This window comes from Lepidochelys kempii, chromosome 6 (assembly GCF_965140265.1).
Source record: "Lepidochelys kempii isolate rLepKem1 chromosome 6, rLepKem1.hap2, whole genome shotgun sequence".
Lineage (NCBI taxonomy): Eukaryota > Metazoa > Chordata > Testudines > Cheloniidae > Lepidochelys > Lepidochelys kempii.
The window spans coordinates 96,136,719-96,157,334 of NC_133261.1; the positions used below are offsets into that span (position 1 = coordinate 96,136,719).

At 42.4% G+C, this 20,616-nt stretch overlaps 1 protein-coding gene across 1 annotated transcript in view; it reads left to right on the forward strand.

Annotated features, from left to right (window-relative positions):
• TSHR (thyroid stimulating hormone receptor) overlaps positions 1–20,616 on the forward strand; it is a 211,864-nt gene that overhangs the window by 131,013 nt on the left and 60,235 nt on the right. The window contains exons 5-6 of the mRNA XM_073349347.1: positions 14,741–14,815; positions 19,137–19,211. Of these exons, the coding sequence (XP_073205448.1) occupies positions 14,741–14,815; positions 19,137–19,211 (150 nt within the window). The remainder of the gene's footprint in view (positions 1–14,740; positions 14,816–19,136; positions 19,212–20,616) is intronic.

The window sequence follows — 20,616 nt, forward strand, 5'->3', positions numbered from 1 at the left end:
CAAGTAGAGGCAAGGAGTCTGCAGGGAAGAAGTCCTTGGGGAGCTTCTCAATTCTGGAGTAGGGACCTTGCAACCAGACCAAGGAAGGGTACCCTGATGAGCCATGATGGACTGGTTAAAAATTGAGTCCAGGGAGGGCTGCAGAAAAGGACACACCAACCAAGGGTAGCATGACCGGCCCTGTTGGACTGTTTTAGAAGACTGAGCCCAGGGAGGGCTGTTAGGACATAGGGGACATTTTTGACTGTGTCCTGGAAGGGGTTTGCTTGTTTCACACACAGACTGTGTGTGACTTGGCTAGAGGGCTGAGTCACTGAAGACGTGCCTGACAAGGGCAGCAGCTGACAGGGGCACCGTGAGCAGAGTACCGTCTTTACATACTTCCAGACACAGTCATCTACTGTGTAATAATATGTTAGGGGAACACAAGGCAGTGTCATCTTGGCAAGATGCCCTGGCTGTATTTTGCACTTTCCAGAGAAGCCTATGAATTCAAATAATGCATTGTGATACCATTACTATCTTTTACCCTGTAGGCATATTCCAATATTTGTGATTCTATTCATAAGAAATTGTAAACCTGCAATATTGATTTTCATAAGAAATTGTAAACCTGCAATATTGATTTATAATATTTATTAAATCTGTATTTATAATTCTTCTATTTGACATAATTGTAAATCTGCAATATTGATTTACAATCCTGTATTAAAGCTTGCAAACCGTACCTTGCAAACTGCTCAATTGGCTTTGCGTTCTCTAAATTGATACTTTCTCTCACTTGTTATGGCGCTTGTAAAACTAAACTGCTCAATTGGGCCCTGAATTGATACTTTCTCACTTGTTATTAAGATTGACGCTTGTAAGACTAAACTGCTCAATTTGACTCTGAATTGATACTTTCTCACTTGTTATTAAGATTGACGCTTGTAAGACTAAACTGCTCAATTTGACTCTGAATTGATACTTTCTCACTTGTTATTAAGATTGACGCTTGTAAGACTAAACGGCTTAATTGACTCTGCTTTCTCTTTCCATTGATTGTAATGGAGATTGACACGCTTCTTAACTAACTTCACGTTATGTTCAATTGGCTCTACTTTGCAAACAGACACTTTGTAATGGAGATTGACATGCTTGTTTGTAACACCCATGAAGAACCGCGAATTGGAGCTGGCGCTCATAGAAATGTCACATAGAGACTCCCACCTTCTATAGTTTGGATCAGGAATGTTAAAAAACGGGGAGTCTCAAATAAATAACACCTTTGTATAACAAAAGAAAGGCAATACCGAAGGAATGTCAAGAGACAGGGAGTCTCAAATAAAATAACAACACTCGGTGAAATAAGAAATGTGTTTTTTATTAAAGTAAGGAATGTATGTGAATGAATGGTGGGTTTTGAATAAACAGGGAAGTGCCAGCCTAGGAATTTAACATCGATTGGCCGAAGAAGACGCCAGGTGGAGACAACCAGAGAACCCCACCGGAGGGCAAACTGGGATCCACCCGACCAATTCAAAGGATGAAGAAAGCTGATGAGCACCTGACAGCCGTCCTGGAGCAGTCATGACTAACGATATGACAAAGCAAATTCCACGGACTGGCATAGGAAGAAAGTCCTATAAAAATGGACACTAAGGGCTGAGAACTTGGAGTCTCCAGTTCTGCCACTACCCTTCAGGAGCATCGGATGCGCATCTGACACGGACTCCGCTCCACTCTCGTGTAGAGGTTACCTAGCCAGTACCCTGTCACGAGCAACCTCTAGGCTGGTAACTATAAACCCCTATGCAGAACTGGTATGAATGAATGAATGAATGAATGAATATATATATATATATATATATAATTAAGTAAGGAATAAGTAACAATAGGACAGTGTGAGTTTTATATTTCTTTATTATATTTACAATAAATGTGGCATTTTGCCTTTTCCCTTTAATAAGATCCTGCTGGTTTTTATTTTATTGGTACAGCATTTTGGTGGAGAATTGCGAAAGGGGGAATATTGGTAAAAAACCTCAGTTATTGTAAATATTGGTGTGCACACCGCCAGCTCCAGTGAGCTAGGCATTTCTATTAGGTTAACCAGACCTGCTGGCCTCCGAGAAGGTAGCAGGGGACCTGCTGGCCTCCGAGAAGGTAGCAGGAAAAACAGATTAAACCAGACCTGCTGGCCTCCGAGAAGGTAGCAGGGGACCTGCTGGCCTCCGAGAAGGTAGCAGGAAAAACAGATTAAACCAGACCTGCTGGCCTCCGAGAAGGTAGCAGGGGACCTGCTGGCCTCCGAGAAGGTAGCAGGAAAAACAGATTAAACCAGACCTGCTGGCCTCCGAGAAGGTAGCAAGAGACCTGCTGGCCTCCGAGAAGGTAGCAGGGAGAAACAGGTTAACCGGACCTGCTGGCCTCCGAGAAGGTAGCAGGGAGAAACAGGTTAACCAGACCTGCTGACCTCCGAGAAGGTAGCAGGGAAGAACAAGCATAGATTAAGCACTGAACAAAATCAGGAGTGATAGAAAAATTAAAAATTTGTTAGAATGTTAAAGAAAAAACAGGGTAAAGCAGGTATGGAGGGAGGAATGAAACCGGAGGGAGCTCCCCCCTCAGCTTTCATTAGAGAAATTACACCTTTCAAACAAGTCCTCCAAAGATATGGACATAATCCATGGACTGAACAAGTCCTTGTAGATGTCTGTACTATATCAGACCTAGAGGATAGATTGGCTCAATACACCCTCATGTACAAACCTTCTAGTGCTGCCAAAAGAGACGCAGCAGCTATTTGGCTATTATGGGAGGCATGTAATAACAGTTACCTCTGCCTAACTACCTGTAAAGAAAATAACATTTCTCTGCAGGAAAAACTAACCCAATTGGAAAAAGGGATAGAAAATTGGAAAGTGGTGGCAATAAACTCACAAAGCCAGATGGAAATAATAAAAGAGGCACTGCAGGAATACAAAAGCAAAGAAAGATTCCTGACAGAGCAAACTACCGCATTTAAACAAATAGAAAAAGAAAACCAAGCCCTAATTAAAGAGAATCAGGTCCTACAAGGGATGGTTAAAAAGCTAACATTAGAACAAGGCAGAACTCCGGTAAACCACAGTCGTTGTGAATCTATTATCAAACAGCTTAAATTGAAATTGGGCTTTGCCACCCGTCAAATTGCGGCTGTTAGCTCTGGAGAATGGGACCCTGCCAACCTTAATCTAAGATCAGATTGTGGGGGGGAAGCCTGGGATCACTGGGACCCCCAAGGAATTTGGGAGAAGGATATTGTGGACGACCTAAAGGAAAGTCCTTCAGTCTCGGTGGCTGCTTTAGAACGGCGCACCATTACTACCCCCAGGGCGGACGCTGAGGGAGGGGGTAATGAACAAATCACAACTATCCCGGTGTCAGCAGCAGACCTAAAAGCAATGGCTGACCACCTAGGTACACTAAATAGGGAATCCTTTTCCCGGTGGTGTACCGATGCCTTCCTATTAGCCGGGAGGGAGAGATTAACCACTACAGAGATCTACCGACTTATGGGGATATGCGCAGCTCCAGAAATAAGAGCCACACTGGACCGTATTAGGGTAGAAGAAGCTACCAATGAATTATCCCTAATGGCGATTTTCGGGGAACAAATAGGCAGGAGAAATTTTATAGCCCAAGCTGTAGCTTCAGCCCAGGGTCCCAACGAAGACCCAGAGAACTATCTTACTCGATGGGCATTAATGCAGGTGATGGCCGGTCTAGTAACCGTGGCTGGCATTGCCAATTTATATACCTTACCATTCCCCATCTCCTCCCTGAGAGATTGTGCCGCGTCACTACTACCATATTATTCAGGGAAACTGGCTGTTTGGCAGGATGGGCATCCTGCTACTTTAGAAGAATTAAGGGGGATGGTGCAGCAAATTACCACACATGCAGGACCAAAACCTAACATAAAAAAAGAAAGAGTGGCATATGTGGCTGCCATGGAGCCAACAGTCACCTATTCAAATGAAAGTGGGGAAAAGGGAATTTTAGCACCCCGTGGAGGTTCCTGGAGAGGGAGGTCTCGAGGACGGGGAAATTATCATGCAGGAGGGAGGTTATATCCAGAAACACACAGAGCTCGAATAACTGAGGAGAATAGACCATCTCAGGGATGCCCCGATAAGCTCGATCCAGATATGCGTCGAATGATGTGGAGATTGTTAATGCAGCTGGGAGGGGATCGGGAAAAATGGGACAAGGCTCCTATGGCTGATATCATGAGGGAAATGCTAAGACTGCAAAGCCAGCAGAGGAGGGTATCTGGGGTAACCACCCCAAGCGCTCCTCCGATGGATTTGCTTCCTCCCCCTGCAGAGGATCACGAATACTTCTAGGGAAGCCCGCTGAATGTAGAATCCCCACCTGGTATAGGAGCACAGCAGTGGAGATTCATAGGAAAGTTAACATGGGATCCAGGAGGGAGACCCCACATATACATTCAGCAGGGAGACCAAGCTCCTACCCTAGCCCTAATTGATACCGGAGCCTCAGTCTCCTTAATTAAGGCAACCCCCCACAATGGCAGGAAGGGGCAGGAGGTAATCCTGCAGTCATTCCAGGGGAAACCCAGTATGGGACAAGAATGGACACAAGTCCCTTTCACAGTACAAAGTTTCCCGTCCTCAGTGCAATGCTATAGCACAACTGGAAACTTAATTCAAACAAAATACATGACTAACGATGTAATTCTAGGAACGGATTGGTTGTTTAAAAACAATATCCTAATCGATTTACCCCGGAGCGCCCTGTGGAAGCTGGAAGCCCTCCCCCCTTTTTTATCAAAAGAGAGCCAAAACAACATGGTTTCCAAAAGAGGAGACCGATCAATTGCAGCCCTCACTGCCCAACAGAAAGAGGAGTGGCGTGCAAAGTTTCCCGTGGTCTGGACCCAGAAGAAAACAGATTGGGGTAAAATCAATGCTTGTGTCAAAATTGTAGGGGAACTAATACCACCCCAGAAACAATACAGGTACCCTAAAGAAGCTGAAGCACAATTGATCCAGATCATCAAGGACCTGGAAGAACAGGGGGTTATCAGGAAAACTAACTCTCCCTTTAACTCCCCTGTGTGGCCAGTCATAAAGGCAGATGGACAGTCCTGGCGACTAACTATTGACTACAGGAGGATCAACAGAGGAAGCATCCCCATGGCTCCCATCGTGGCAGATATGACACAAGTTATCCAAAAAGTACAAGCCACCTCCAGGTACTTTTCAGTTATAGATCTGGCTAACTGTTTCTTTGCAATACCCTTACACCCTGATTCACAGGACCAGTTTGCCTTCACCATAAGGGATCAGCAATACACATTTCAACGCTTACCCCAAGGATTCCAAGACTCTCCAGCTATTGCCCACAGACATGTGGTAGATATGCTGGATCAATTAAGTCCAGCAGATCGACTACTTGTTTTTTCCTATGTGGATGATATTTTGGTTTTCGGGGAGCTGGAGGCGCAGTACAAAGGCTTACAGAGGATGTCCTCACACTAATCCAGGACACCGGATTCAAGGTAAGCCTGGAAAAAGCACAATTGGTGCAAACCCAGGTCAGTTACCTAGGGATTATCATTGGCCAAGAGGGAAGGCAGGTAGATCAAAGGAAGGTGAGGGCATTAATTGAAATGCCAGCTCCTACCGATGTACACTCCTTAAGGGTTTTGCTAGGGGGATTCAACTTTTTACGGCCCCATATCTATAAATATGCAGAGATCACCCTTCCTTTATGGAAATTACTTAAGAAAAAGACACATTGGGAATGGGGTCCAGACCAGGATACCGCTTTAAACACCTTAAAACAAAAAGCCCTAACCGCCCCTGCTTTGCGCTTCCCGGATGAATCAAAACCATTTGTCATCCGGTTAGCAGCTAATGAAGTGGCCATGGCAGCTACCCTCTTACAACAAAGTGAGAACCAGAGATTGGTACCCGTAGCATACGAATCTAAGAAATTGCAGGGAGCTGAATTAAATTTCGACACTTGCGAACGGGAGTGCCTGACAGCAGTATGGGCTGTTCAATCCTTTGAGCCGCTTACCGGCAGTGCCCCAATTACAATACAGAGCACACATACACCTCTGAAATACATCCTGTCTGGAAAGTTGATAGGAGGCAGGGTATCTAATACCAGGATGGCACAATGGACCCTAACCCTGGTAAACAGAGGAGTCCGGGCTGACACAGTAGCTAAACCTGACATGCTGACTCATGCTCTTATCGAAAGGGGGACTAAGCATGAATGTCCACTAGTTACACTAGAACAGAGAATCATGCAAGCCCAAGCGCCCCCCCTTGAAGAACTAGATACAGTGGGGCGGGAAAGACACATTTGGTTCACCGATGGCAGTTCCATGGTGATCCATGGTAAAAAGAGAATCAGATATGCAGCCATAAATTTAGAAGAAGAGGTGCTAACAGGGTATTTAGATCAGGGCTCGGCACAACATGCCGAACTCCACACAATATATCAAGTTTTAAAACAGTATGCAGCAGAAGAATGCCCCAAAACTGTATACATCTATGCTGACAGCAACTATTGCGTGATTGGAGTGCAATATTGGATGTTTGATTGGCAAAAGAACGGCTGGAAAGCCGCGGATGGTAAAGAAATAGCGTATATAGAGGAATGGAAATGGATTTATGCCTGGGTTACCTCTCATCCCAATCAGTTAAAAATCAAACATGTAAAGGCACATGGGAAAGGCTCAGCAGCTGAAACCATCTGGAATAACCGTGCGGATGCTATAGCCAGAGACTATGAAGGGATAGCAGCAGTAACCCGAAGGCAGGAACAGAAGGTATTAGGATCAGTCCACGTCCCAGGAAGAATTGAAAGGCAGGAACTGGTGAATATAGCTCACCAATTCATGCACGAAGGAGTGGAGGGGACGCTGGGAAGGTTAAAGCAAGTAGCAGAATGGAGGGGGATGAGAGATGATGTAGAAACATGGGTCAGGAACTGTGTTCAGTGCGCCAGAGATAAAGCCCGACCCCCATACCAGCCTCAATTGCTACATCAAAGAAGGCTGGGCCCCTGGCATAGGATCCAAATAGATTTCATTGACAAATTACCACGAAGTAAAGAAGGATTCCGGTACTTGCTAGTAATCATAGATTCGTTCTCAGGATGGGTGGAAGCTTTCCCTACTAGGGACAATAGTGCTCGTACCGCGGCTAAGAAACTATTCTCTGAAGTAGTTTGCAGATACGGGACTCCCGAGATTATTGATTCAGACAACGGAGGATCGTTTGTGGGAAACATATTTACCCTAATGTTTAAAGCTTTGGGGGTGTCACACAAACTTCATGTTCCATACAGACCCCAGTCCTCAGGACAAGTGGAACGAATGAACCACACTATTAAAGAAGCTCTCAGGAAAGTTGTGGACCGCACCGGTAAAGACTGGCCTGAGAAGCTTCCACTAATACTGGCAGCTATCCGCAGCAGCAACAGGCTGAGAACTAAAATACAGCCTTACCAAATCCTCTTCGGGCAGGCAATGAGGCTGGTCATTAACCCTGAGCAAACATCAGATACGGAGATAAACAATCCGCTGGGAGCTCATGAGCACTGGCAGTGGCTAAAGCAGCTGCAGGAAGATAAAGCCACCTTACAGCATAGGGTGAGCGAAGCCATTGAGCTCATGAATACAAGAATGGATAACAAAAAACCTGGGGACTCACTATTATGGGAGCCAGGGGATCAGGTAATGTACTTAAGGCTGGGCAAAAGGGATCACACACTAGAGTCGAAATGGACTGGACCTTACTCCATAGTTGATCGCCTCAGCCCTCTCATTTATCGCATAGACAAGAATGGGAAATTAAAATGGGTTCACGTTTCACAACTCAAGCTGTTCTCATGACTTAATCCTCTCACAACTGTAATTGTATTTTCAGACACAACACCCTGATAACAGTTGTGAACCAGGATCTGCAGACGTGGTGCGTTTATTTTTCATTCCTGCAGGCACGAAAGACTGCTGCTTAAAACCGCCAGCTCTGATCCTTATCAAAAGGGCAAAACAATGCCTCCAAGGAGATGGAAACCAGAGCTACAACAGACGCAGCAGCCCCCGTTCTGGATCAAAGCGTTAACCCTACTTACAGTGGTGAAAACACAACACCCAGGCGCTTCCACGCCCATCAATAACAATGGTATCCATGCTCCGGGATACATGGGACAAGGTAAATCAATTCTCACTGCCTTACTAATACATGCACAAGCCAACAACACACCATGGCTTCCACCACAAGAGACAGACATTCACTTAAGATGGGTTGATTTAAAAACTAATCTCACATTAACAACTTTAGGGGAAACACATGTATATATTGGAGAAGGGGAACTGGGGCTACAAGTAAATATCTCAGTCGCCGCAGGAAGGAAAAAACATTGGATGGTGGGGGTACGGACGGCAGGATATGTGGGAGATACCACCATACTTTCAGACTACCCCTCGCTCCCTTATATATGGGAGGGGTTTATAAAATCCGGGGACCTTGTAACTGTAATTGTAGTCTACTGCCCAAGTCACACACATGCAATGACATTCCCAGATGGGTGTGAATGGACTTGGGAAAAAGAATATGTGTTTATAAGAAACACCCCGGTACAAATGGCAAAACCAGCCTTATTTAAAACCCAGACTACCCCGGTAAAAGCCTTGGTGAGCCCCCTGCTGGTAAAAGTAAGAATTGACATGGATTGGACACGACTAAATGTATCAAAAGTAGAGCCCAAGTGTATGCCTTTCTCTCTCCCCATACTGTTAGCCTGGATAAAGACACATAAACTGTCCCCTCCAGATACCCCTCACCCCAGAACTAAAAGAAACATTATGGATACCATGCTAGGCGGGTTCGGAGCAGGACTTGCCAACTCAGTAGATTTGGAAACTATTAAAAACAAATTAAACTCCCTGGCTCAACTACAGGACAACCTGATACAAAAACAAGTACATGCCAATGTAGACTTGGTCCAAATTGGTTTGGGCAACTTAAAAGCGCAGTGGAATCTCTGGCAATGGCTCAATACTACTACATGGCTTGTGCGCAAGAAAAGTTTAGATATAGGAAACCACACGGCCATAGCCATGGGATGCACTGAAATGCAGATTCTTGCCCTTGCCACATTGGAACATGAAATGTTCTGGGTCATATCGGGAAATATTAAGGTTTTGATGCATTTGGTAAAACAAAGAAAGAGATCTTTATTTGACACTTATCAATATGACTGGATGCAGTACGTTTCCAGTAGTGTAAAACCAGACTTGTTAATAGGGGAAATTGTTGTCAAAATTGCACACCAACGGTCCCTGGAGGCAAAGGTATGGAAGGTTAGCCCACTTCCCATATTACACATGGGATCCTTCTGGCTACCCCAAACCTCGAGCCAGTGGGCTGGGGAGGGAGGGAAGCTATTGGACACTAGAGGTTGTACCGAATGGACTCCTCAACAGTGGGTGTGCCTCACCTTGCCTGTTGCTCCAGAACCTTGTAGTAAAGATACATCACTAGGATCATGTATATGGGATGAATTGGATAATGAGACCAAAGTATTGTATAATGGACAATGTGTGTGTATTAATTCTTGGGAGGAAGTATTCTGGGAAGACGGGAGTGTTAGCAGTCCTCCAGTAGATGAATGTAAGTGCAATGTAAGTGCCATATTCACCAAAAGCCACACATACTATTTACCACAGCCAAAAAAGTCCCAGCTGACATTAAGTGCGGGGTTGGCTGAATTCTCCATTGACCTTGGAATTCAATGGCATGACCTTACTGATAGTCTAATAAGAAGTAAAGAAGTGACACATTTTCTGGAACAAACAAATGATCAGGTGGGAAATCGAACTATTCATATTATACATACCAATGGGGACATGTTAAGAATTGCCACAGCAGAGAAACAAATAACAACTTATCACTGGTATGATATATTCTCTGGATGGTCCCCAACCACCAATGGTATCCTGTCAGTAGTACTACATCCCTTGATAATAGTTTTATTATTAAATTGTATCTGCATAATCGGAATGTGTGGTATGGGTTGTTGGATAAGAAGAATGTACACTCGATTAGAATCACAGAGTCAAATAGCCTCACAGTACCTCTTCTTGAACAGGCTACAAAATAGGTGACACTGACGATTATCTGTATATCTTAGTGTCAAAAGGGGGATTATGTAGGCATATTCCAATATTTGTGATTCTATTCATAAGAAATTGTAAACCTGCAATATTGATTTATAATACATAATTGTAAACCTGCAATATTGATTTTCATAAGAAATTGTAAACCTGCAATATTGATTTATAATATTTATTAAATCTGTATTTATAATTCTTCTATTTGACATAATTGTAAATCTGCAATATTGATTTACAATCCTGTATTAAAGCTTGCAAACCGTACCTTGCAAACTGCTCAATTGGCTTTGCGTTCTCTAAATTGATACTTTCTCTCACTTGTTATGGCGCTTGTAAAACTAAACTGCTCAATTGGGCCCTGAATTGATACTTTCTCACTTGTTATTAAGATTGACGTTTGTAAGACTAAACTGCTCAATTTGACTCTGAATTGATACTTTCTCACTTGTTATTAAGATTAACAAAAAGAAAAGGAGTACTTGTGGCACCTTAGAGACTAACCAATTTATTTGAGCATGAGCTTTCGTGAGCTACAGCTCACTAACACGGCTGTTCCTCTGAAACCTGTTATTAAGATTGACGCTTGTAAGACTAAACTGCTCAATTTGACTCTGAATTGATACTTTCTCACTTGTTATTAAGATTGACGCTTGTAAGACTAAACTGCTCAATTTGACTCTGAATTGATACTTTCTCACTTGTTATTAAGATTGACGCTTGTAAGACTAAACGGCTTAATTGACTCTGCTTTCTCTTTCCATTGATTGTAATGGAGATTGACACGCTTCTTAACTAACTTCACGTTATGTTCAATTGGCTCTACTTTGCAAACAGACACTTTGTAATGGAGATTGACATGCTTGTTTGTAACACCCATGAAGAACCGCGAATTGGAGCTGGCGCTCATAGAAATGTCACATAGAGACTCCCACCTTCTATAGTTTGGATCAGGAATGTTAAAAAACGGGGAGTCTCAAATAAATAACACCTTTGTATAACAAAAGAAAGGCAATACCGAAGGAATGTCAAGAGACAGGGAGTCTCAAATAAAATAACAACACTTGGTGAAATAAGAAATGTGTTTTTTATTAAAGTAAGGAATGTATGTGAATGAATGGTGGGTTTTGAATAAACAGGGAAGTGCCAGCCTAGGAATTTAACATCGATTGGCCGAAGAAGACGCCAGGTGGAGACAACCAGAGAACCCCACCGGAGGGCAAACTGGGATCCACCCGACCAATTCAAAGGATGAAGAAAGCTGATGAGCACCTGACAGCCGTCCTGGAGCAGTCATGACTAACGATATGACAAAGCAAATTCCACGGACTGGCATAGGAAGAAAGTCCTATAAAAATGGACACTAAGGGCTGAGAACTTGGAGTCTCCAGTTCTGCCACTACCCTTCAGGAGCATCGGATGCGCATCTGACACGGACTCCGCTCCACTCTCGTGTACAGGTTACCTGGCCAGTACCCTGTCACGAGCAACCTCTAGGCTGGTAACTATAAACCCCTATGCAGAACTGGTATGAATGAATGAATGAATGAATGAATATATATATATATATATATATATATATATATATATATATATATATATATATATATATATATATATATATATAATTAAGTAAGGAATAAGTAACGATAGGACAGTGTGAGTTTTATATTTCTTTATTATATTTACAATAAATGTGGCATTTTGCCTTTTCCCTTTAATAAGATCCTGCTGGTTTTTATTTTATTGGTACAACAACCCCAGCTCTCACTCTAGACAATGACCCAGATCTTACAGTATTGAAATAACTGGGTCAGATTCTCTGGTCAGGCTGGACTCTGCTCAGTGCAAGATCAGGGTGGGAGGCAAAGGTGGCTTTAAGCCACTGATATGTTCCTCAAGTGCTGAGACCAAATGGTTTCTAGGAGCCCTGTTTTGCATAACTAAACCTTGCATCATCTCTTTTGTAGTAACTAGGGCCCCAAAATTATATATTATTATCATCTAAGAATTGCCCAAGCATCAAGGTCTTTTAGAAAAGATAGAATGCAGGACTGAGAAAATAAATCTCAGGGTCTAATAGCTAGACTTCAATAGTAAGAGGAAACAGAGTTGCTGCAGCCTTTTACAAGAATGTACCACTGGTGCTGCTAAAGAGACTTCTCTTTTTTCCCTGTCTTTGAATGAATATATTGATATTCAACATTAAAATATTCTGAGAGATTGCCAGATACAGTGGAGGGAAAAATGGGGAACAGGATGTAATGTGATATTGTCATTAAATGAAGTTGTGTGTGTAAAAAGGAAGTCAACTGTAAGTGATACAGCTTTGGTCAAAACATTGTAAACTTTAATGACTGGGTTTCCCTCATGGACAATCCTGTAAGGTAAAGAAAGGAGGTGCATTCATACTGATATCTTTTTAGTCTCGTAACAAAGTACCTATCTTGAATGGGCGCCTTTAACTAACACTGCTACCCCCTGACATTTGACTCCTTTAACTGTCTCTTTCTATCTTCCAGCAATTTGGGTTGCCCACTAGCACACTGGGGAAAGATTATAGTCAGGTCCATCCTTTGTTCCACCTGTGTTTACAGTGTCAGCTCTGGCTGTGAACAGTAATTGAGCTGAAAGCTGATGGCTGAGTAAAGATCTGATGATAAGGAACACAGTGTTTCTCTTCTGTGATTACCCAAATCAATCAATTGACCATTTCCTGAAACTGAATTAGTAAGGAAATGTACATGTTGTGTATGTGCTTTAAAGATTGTCACGGAGTTAGTGTGTGTCCTTGTTTTGTAACAGATTACAATCATGATAGTTGTAAAGGAGCTTTAAAACTGAACAAGTTACAGTTGTTAACTAAAATTTTAGAACACTGTACATGTATCTATCATGGTGTCTAGGTTCAAGTTCTAGGTGCTTAAAAACATAAAACAGACCAAGTGTACAAGCCTCTTGAACTGCAATCAGCCTGTACAGTCTGTCATAAATGTCAGATATTTAGGAGTGTTAGATCCTGGGTCTAAGGTAATTTGTGGGGAAATAGGTTAAAAAGGGTGGGCTACTATAGATCCATTGAGAAGAAGACCTTGGTGAATTGGCATGTAAGTGACTGAATTGTCTTATGCTTTAGTGTGTTAATAACCAGTTAGCACAAGTGAGGCTCTATTCTCAAGGTCTCTTAGTCAAAACTTTAAACAAAGATACCTTTCCAAGATACTGATTAGGTATAAGTGTTATTATCTGTTGTAGCTATGTGATTTGATTCTGAAAATTTTACATATTTTAAATCAAGATTGGATGTTTTTCTAAAAGATATGCTCTAGGAAATATTTTGGGGGATGTTTTGTGGCCTGTTATACAGGAGATCAGATTAGGTGATCACAATGGTCCCTTCTGGCCTTGCAATCTATATCAATGAATGGCTATATCAATCAATTTCCTAGTCTGTTTGCCAAATCATAATCCAGTACTATTTTTGTCTTATATACTATACACTTAGTTGCTGTTGTTAGGAAATTTAATAAAACTTTAAGACTAAATTCAACTCAAGTCCTTTTCTTTAGTTAAGCAATCAAAATTAAAAGAATCCCGAGAAAGGTGGAACAAGTAATCAGTTAAGCAGTTGCTTAACTAATTGTATTTTATACCCTATCTTTCTTACATTATGGTGTAGGTAGTAACAGCAGGAGAGATTATGAGGCTTAATGTTTGTAAAGCGCTTTGAATATGAAAACAAATGCTAAATAGTAGTATTTATTCGCAGTTTACTGTGCATGCAAACTGCAGCATGGAGGTGTAAGTAACTGCAGGATGCCACAGCATGTCACAGACAGAACCAAAAATAGAATGATGGTGTTCAAACTTCCAGTCCTGCCCCAATGGAGATGCTTCCTCCTGTATACTTATTAATTCAGATATTTTAAGTTTTGTATAGATTAACTTTTATTATTATACTTACTAAATTTAAATGAGAAGGTGGAAACTAATTGAGAGTATTAACAAAAGAAACTTTGGCACTCACGGGCCCCTAAAATGGCCTCACATGAAATAAAATCCTATTTTATAATCTTAGTTTTCTCTTTATTTCCTCCATCTCCAAAACTAAAAATTCCAACCCATTACCCAATCCTCCAAGACACGCAAACCTCCTCCCATGCTCCCTTTGATTTGGAATGTTATTAGCATTCAACCTTACACACATTTCAATAGCTTTATTGACATTTCCTGAACAAATCAGTGTGTGCATATGAGCAAGCCAAAGCCCTGTGCTTTCTCCCCATTACTTAAGCTTATTAGTGTCCAAAACCAGATCTGTCCAGATGATGATGCTGTAATGTAGCAGTGCACACCAAACATGCTCACTTCCACTGAGTGATGTCAATTTGTTGTATTACTGGGATGCAGTCCAGTGCAAGAGCTCAGCAGAGGAGTTATGTTTCTCTGAAAGTTCACTTTAGTGTTATGCTGTTTTGTTTATTTTAAATTTCAAATATGAACATTAAAATGTTTGTTTTTTTGCTAATATGCTAATTTGTATCTATTTTTTAACAGAGAAATTCGCAATGCTAGAAATCTACATTACATAGATCCAGATGCCTTTAAGAACCTCCCACTGTTAAAATACCTGTAAGTACTGGGCACTTAATCTTCAGAGATTATTCTCAGTGTAGATGTTGCCCTACTACAGTGTAACAATTTCTTTTTCCCTTCAGAGCTGGATGGAAAATTTATTCCCTGTTTTCTTTTACTGTAAGCATTCAACTAAACTAAGGCCAGTTATAGGCTCTGCAAGCAAGAAAAGAGCTGCAAGCTGTTTTATAAGGGAGTCCCAGGAATGCCTATGCCCTTTTGGTCTTGTTTCTGGAGTAGGAGGTTGGGTTAGGCTAGAATTAGGCCAAGACTCTGGCTCTCATTAGTCTCAAAAGCCCAGCCCTCATCCCAGAACCTGGATAGCTAATTCTTTGTTACATTATTCATTACAATAAATGTATTCATTTTCCATATTTACTTTTTTCATTACAGTAATTACACCAGAATAAACTTGGACTGCTCTTGCTGAAAGGGGTAGATACTCACACTTAATCAGGAACTCTATTTGACATCTCATCCAGAAAACTGATGGAGGTGTGGGGGGAGAGGGAGGGTATTTGCAAAAGTGTTTTAAAGGTGCCATGAAGGAGGGGTAGGGAATTTAGTTTGGGCTTTTTATTCCTTTTATTTGCTGCTTGTTCTATACTTTCAGTAATATCAATGAAATCAAATATTGCACCACAAATTATTGGATATGAATTACTGAGTGAAATTTTGTGGGCTGTGTTATGTAGATTATTAGAATGGTCCCTTCTAGGAATTGTGACAGAATGGTAAAGGCTCTTTTCCTCCCATGAGCTGAAAAGGGGTTACCTCCAGTCAACTAAGGACATGTACACAGACACTGACTTTCCAAAGTGCAGGGGGGTGCTCGACCACCGGCTCTTTCCCAGACCCCGCCCCCACTCCACCCCTTCCTCCAAGGCCCCACCTCTTCCTGCCCCTACTCAACTTGTGCCCCGCCTGTTCCACTACCAGAGAGGGAAATGCTGAACACAATCTATAGGAAAGATTGAGAAGAGGGATACTGTAAAAAAGACTGCTGCTTACTGAGCACCCAGTGCTGGCCAGGGGTTCCTCTTTAAGTTCTTCACCTCCGGTTTTTACTTTCTTCAGGGCCGTTCAAGAACTCACAGAGGCTTTCTTTTGTTAACACTACCCCTCTCGGCACCAGTTTAATACCAGCACCAGTTTACAAGAACCCAGAGGTCCAAACGGAAGTCCAACACCACAAAGAAAGTCCAAACTTAGCTCTGGCATTCTCTTTCACCCCCAGGGCTCTTCTTCCATCCCAGTCTGATCTCCCAGTTCTCCCTCACTGAGGCTCTGATATCCAGTCCCAAACACAGTCATGTACTCCCTAGGGGCTTCCTGCTTACTGGGCTTTATCCTCCAAACTCCCTGGTGTAATGATCCTACAGGAACCCTCTTCTTTTCTCCCTCTAGAGTCCATCAGCATGACTTGGGATCCCCCTTTACTGCAGCCACCTTCCGTTTTTCATAGGGAATTTCCTGATTCCCCTCAGATCTCATTCTGTAATCAAGGTTGGCTTGGCCCTAGTCTCTCCAGCCCACTGTTACAGATACAACAGAAATATGTAGTTTTTACTTTAATTATATATATATGTTTACATATAACAATACACATTAGCTACAGCTGACAAGTTCATCATTAGGCCCCAATTTGCTGTAAGTTCTATGACAGAAATGGGTCTGGAGGCGTTCTCCTCCATTTGTCCCTAGAGTCTTCAAAAACAAACAAACAAAAACAAAACAAAAAAAACCCAACCAGGTAGATGAGACCCAAAATTACAATGAAAAAATATCAACAAAAAATCTTTGTGATTTTGAGCAGGAGATTGGGGGCGTAGGAAGGCAGGGACCATGAATTTCATGTCTTTGTTTATATACCATAAAGCTATAAAAATAGGCACAAACACAATTTTGTCTCCATTGCAGGTCACCTTTAAGCTCAGAGTAGTGTTTTCTTGTACTTTACTTTCACTCTCAAAGGGATCAGTGCTAAAGAAAAATAACTGCATACCTGTAAAGTTGGGGCAGACCTGGAAAACTAGATCTTTTTCCTTCAAAGCAGAACTTGAACAACAAATCTTAGCCGCAAGGAATGGCAGAGTTCTTAGTAAAAAGAAAAGGAGGACTTGTGGCACTAAGGTGCCACAAGTCCTCCTTTTCTTTTTGCGAATACAGACTAACACGGCTGTTACTCTGAAACCTGTCATTATGCAAGAGTTCTTAGTGTCACCAGCTTATTATGTGGAGCCCAGTTTACATAATTCAGGCAAAGAAAACATGGAGGACATATTTTTCCTTCCATAGACTGGGGAAGGGGAGAGTGTGTAGTTTAAAGATCACACAGTTTGTGTAATTCAAAGATTCTTTCCTAGGGCCTCCTTGGATAATGAAAGGCTGCCTTGTTGTTTCATTCTTTTCTTTACAGTAGTGCCTACAATGGGTTAGTGCTCTTCAAACACAGTGAGCCCTGCAGAGCTCTCACTCACAGAAGACAAATGACAAATAATAGGAGGGAGAAGGAAAAAACACATGCAAAAATAAATATTAACTACTTATTAAGGATGTTACCTGGGTCCTGGGGACACCAAGTGTCATCAACTAAAGGCATGGGGAAGCTTTGAAACAAGGCATTTTGATGGGGAATGAATATGAACCTCCGTTGCTTGGTCTCCCGCACCTTCACTCACTTTCACCGGGCTGAGCAGGGGGTTGGAGAGTGGGAGGGGGTGCAGGTTCTGGGCTGGGGGGTGGGGCTGAGGCATTTGGAGTGTGGGAGGGGGCTTTGGGCTGTGGCAGGGGGTTGGTGTGCAGGAGTGGCTGTGGGGTTCAGGCTCTGGGAGGGAGTTTGGGTGCGGGAGGGGGCTCAGGGTTGGGGGAGGGGGTTGGGGTACAGGACGGGTTGCGGGTTCTGGGAGGGAGTTTGGGTTCAGGAGAGGGCTCAAGGCTGGGGCAGGAGGTTGGGGTGTGGGAGGGGGCAAGGGGTGTGGACTCCGGCTGGGTGGCACTTATCTTGGGCCTAGAAGCAGCTGGCATGTCCGGCTTCTAGGCTCAGGGACTGTCAGGGGGCTCTGTGCACTGCCCCTGCCTGCAGGCACCACCCTTGAAGCTCCCATTGGCCACAGTTCCCAGCCAATGGGAGCTATGGAGTCAGGACTAGGGGCAGGGGCAGCACACTAAAACTCCCTGGCCGCCTCTGCACCTAGGAGCCAGATGTGCTGGCTGCTTCTAGGAGCCGCGGAGAGCCAGTGCAGGAAGGGAGCCTGCCTTAGCCCTGCTGACTGGACTTTGCCCTATTAAAATCTCCCAGATTGCCTTTAATAGTCACCAGGAGATTGAGGCCGATTCCGGAAGACTCCCAGCCAATCCGGGAGGGTTGTCAACCCTAGTTCTGCGACTTCTCTCATTTATTCTGGGGACTGGTCCTGGCCCCCAGCAAGGCCCAAAATATCAGGAGGTACAAATGTGGCCAATAGCCACATTTATTCTTCCTTCCCTTACCTGCCATTTCCTTGCACTGACTATATCAGCTGGAACAGAGATTTGGGCCCTCTGTTCTCCATCTCCAAGAGCCCTATCTCTCGTCATCTCTTTCTGAATGTTGACCCATCTTTTTGCTTTCAGAACACACACTCACTTTCTCTCCCTTCTGTGTGTCTGTACCACATACTGTCCCAAAAGCATGAAGGTCCTACTCTCTGACCCTTTTCTCTGCTCCTTTTTTCTTTCTACCCTCACAAGCTTGCTCCCTCTGTTTGCTCCAAGTCTCCACCTTGCCTTTCCTCTTAAAGACTTTCTGACTTTCTCAACATCTTCCTGACATTGACAGTCTTACTGCTGTATTAGAGCTTAATCATGCATCCATTGGAGTCAATGACAACACTGCTATTGATTTCAGTGGGAGTAGGTTTGTGCCCTTAGCACCTCAACTCTACCCAGTTGCTAAAAGTGCTTCTTGACACTCCTGTGGAGAATTGGAAGGAGATGGCATGGAACATTTTTAATGCTGATGCTGCTAAATAAAGGAAGGGAGCTACATAATAAGTGGCTTAGTTCAAACCTGTGTAATCACAGAGTCTTGGTAGTTAGAGGTGGAAAAGTCTTTACAGAATATCTCTCTGAAACCCCACACTGATTTATGATGTGTTGTTCATAGCCCTACATTTGGGTACAAATAGTTCATAGGTGAGTTGACAGTCAGTGGAGAGTATAAAATAAACATATTCCATCCAGCTCTGTGTAATGGTCTGAACCTATAGCGTCTTTTTTGTGTAGTGATTAATTAAATTTAATTCTTTCTCTTTTTCTATTTTGTCCTCTGTTTTAGTGGAATTTTCAACACTGGAATTACGATATTTCCTGACCTCACCAAAATCTATTCAGCTGATGTGAACTTTTTACTGTAAGTGTCTGCGCTGCAGATATGGTTAGAACAGTGCTACAGTCAGGTCCCAAACAATTCCGCAGTGGAGGCTCCCATTTTAGAGAGAGGTGCCAAATAATTACCAGAAAGAAGTATCCTAGCAATCCAGCAAAACCAGTCTCCCTCCATTGTTTTCTCTGTTCTTCTGGTCCAGAGCCCACAAAATGCAAGAGCTGGAGAGATGGAAAACACAAAGGGAAAACGTTAACTGAACACCTGCAAACCACTAAATAAATAAATGAAAATAGCAGCCTGGCCTCAGTTCACATTCTGAGTAAAGTTTTTAGTGCAAGGAGTTTATTTTATGCAGACTGGTTGCTCCACATTCACATTCTAATTTAGAAAAAGTACAAGATGTTTTTAAAAAGCAAACAAACAAAGCTAGGAAAGAGGGTAATGGAACTTATAACTTCCTTGTTCTGAAGCAGTTTGGTTTCATGTCTTCTAATGGCAGCAGTCTTTAACTCAGGTTTTTTTGGCGGCACGTGTCCTATACCAAGGTCTGCTGTCTTTTCTGGAATGATTCCTCTTGCTAAGCTAAGGTGCTGTTGGTTGTAGACATCATTCTGGGATGCCTTATTTGAAAGTACAGGTCCACTTTGAAAAGTGACTTTTAAAAGTGATGCCATGGATCTCATGTTTATAATTCTCAGAGACTTTGGATAAAATGTGCTCAGGTTAGAAGTAAAAAGATGTTTTTTTCCATCTGATGGCCCTGCATATTCAACTGGGGATATTCTTTCTGGTTCATGCATCACTACCAACAAGAAAAATTCTGCACTTGGAACTTAATAAACAATTTTATAAATGATGAACCAGGTGGAATTGAATCCAGCTCACTCTTCTGTACCTATGTTGGTTCTGCAGGTCTAGCAGGAATTTATTAAAATAAATGTGTAATGTTTTTTAAAGTAGGCAGATTCAGCAAGAATATACAGGGTTCATCTTCTCTAGAGAGTTGCATCAATTTTACCATAACTCAACACTAGTCTAAATGAAAGAATTGATGTTAAATATAATTTATTCTCTGTGAAGAGAAGACAATGAGCATATTTGCTGAGTAAAAGATATCACTTTTACTTAGTCAGTTTTCTGATTCTAATAGCACTTAATTAACACTATGTAAAGAACAGAAACATTTTACCCCATGTGTTCATGATTCCCAAATTTAAAGATTCATAACTGTAAAAGGACTGAAAGTCTTTTCTTCAAACTTGGCTTGAACCTTAGATTTTGGAAAGCTATAAAATTGAGCTAAGTTTGCAGTTTTTACTGTTAGCCATTCTTGAGTCGCAGATTTTCTGATTTTCTCTCTGTGGGTAAAACATATTTTAGATCCATGCTGGAATAACTCAAAACCAGCTGAACCAATTTTAAACAAATT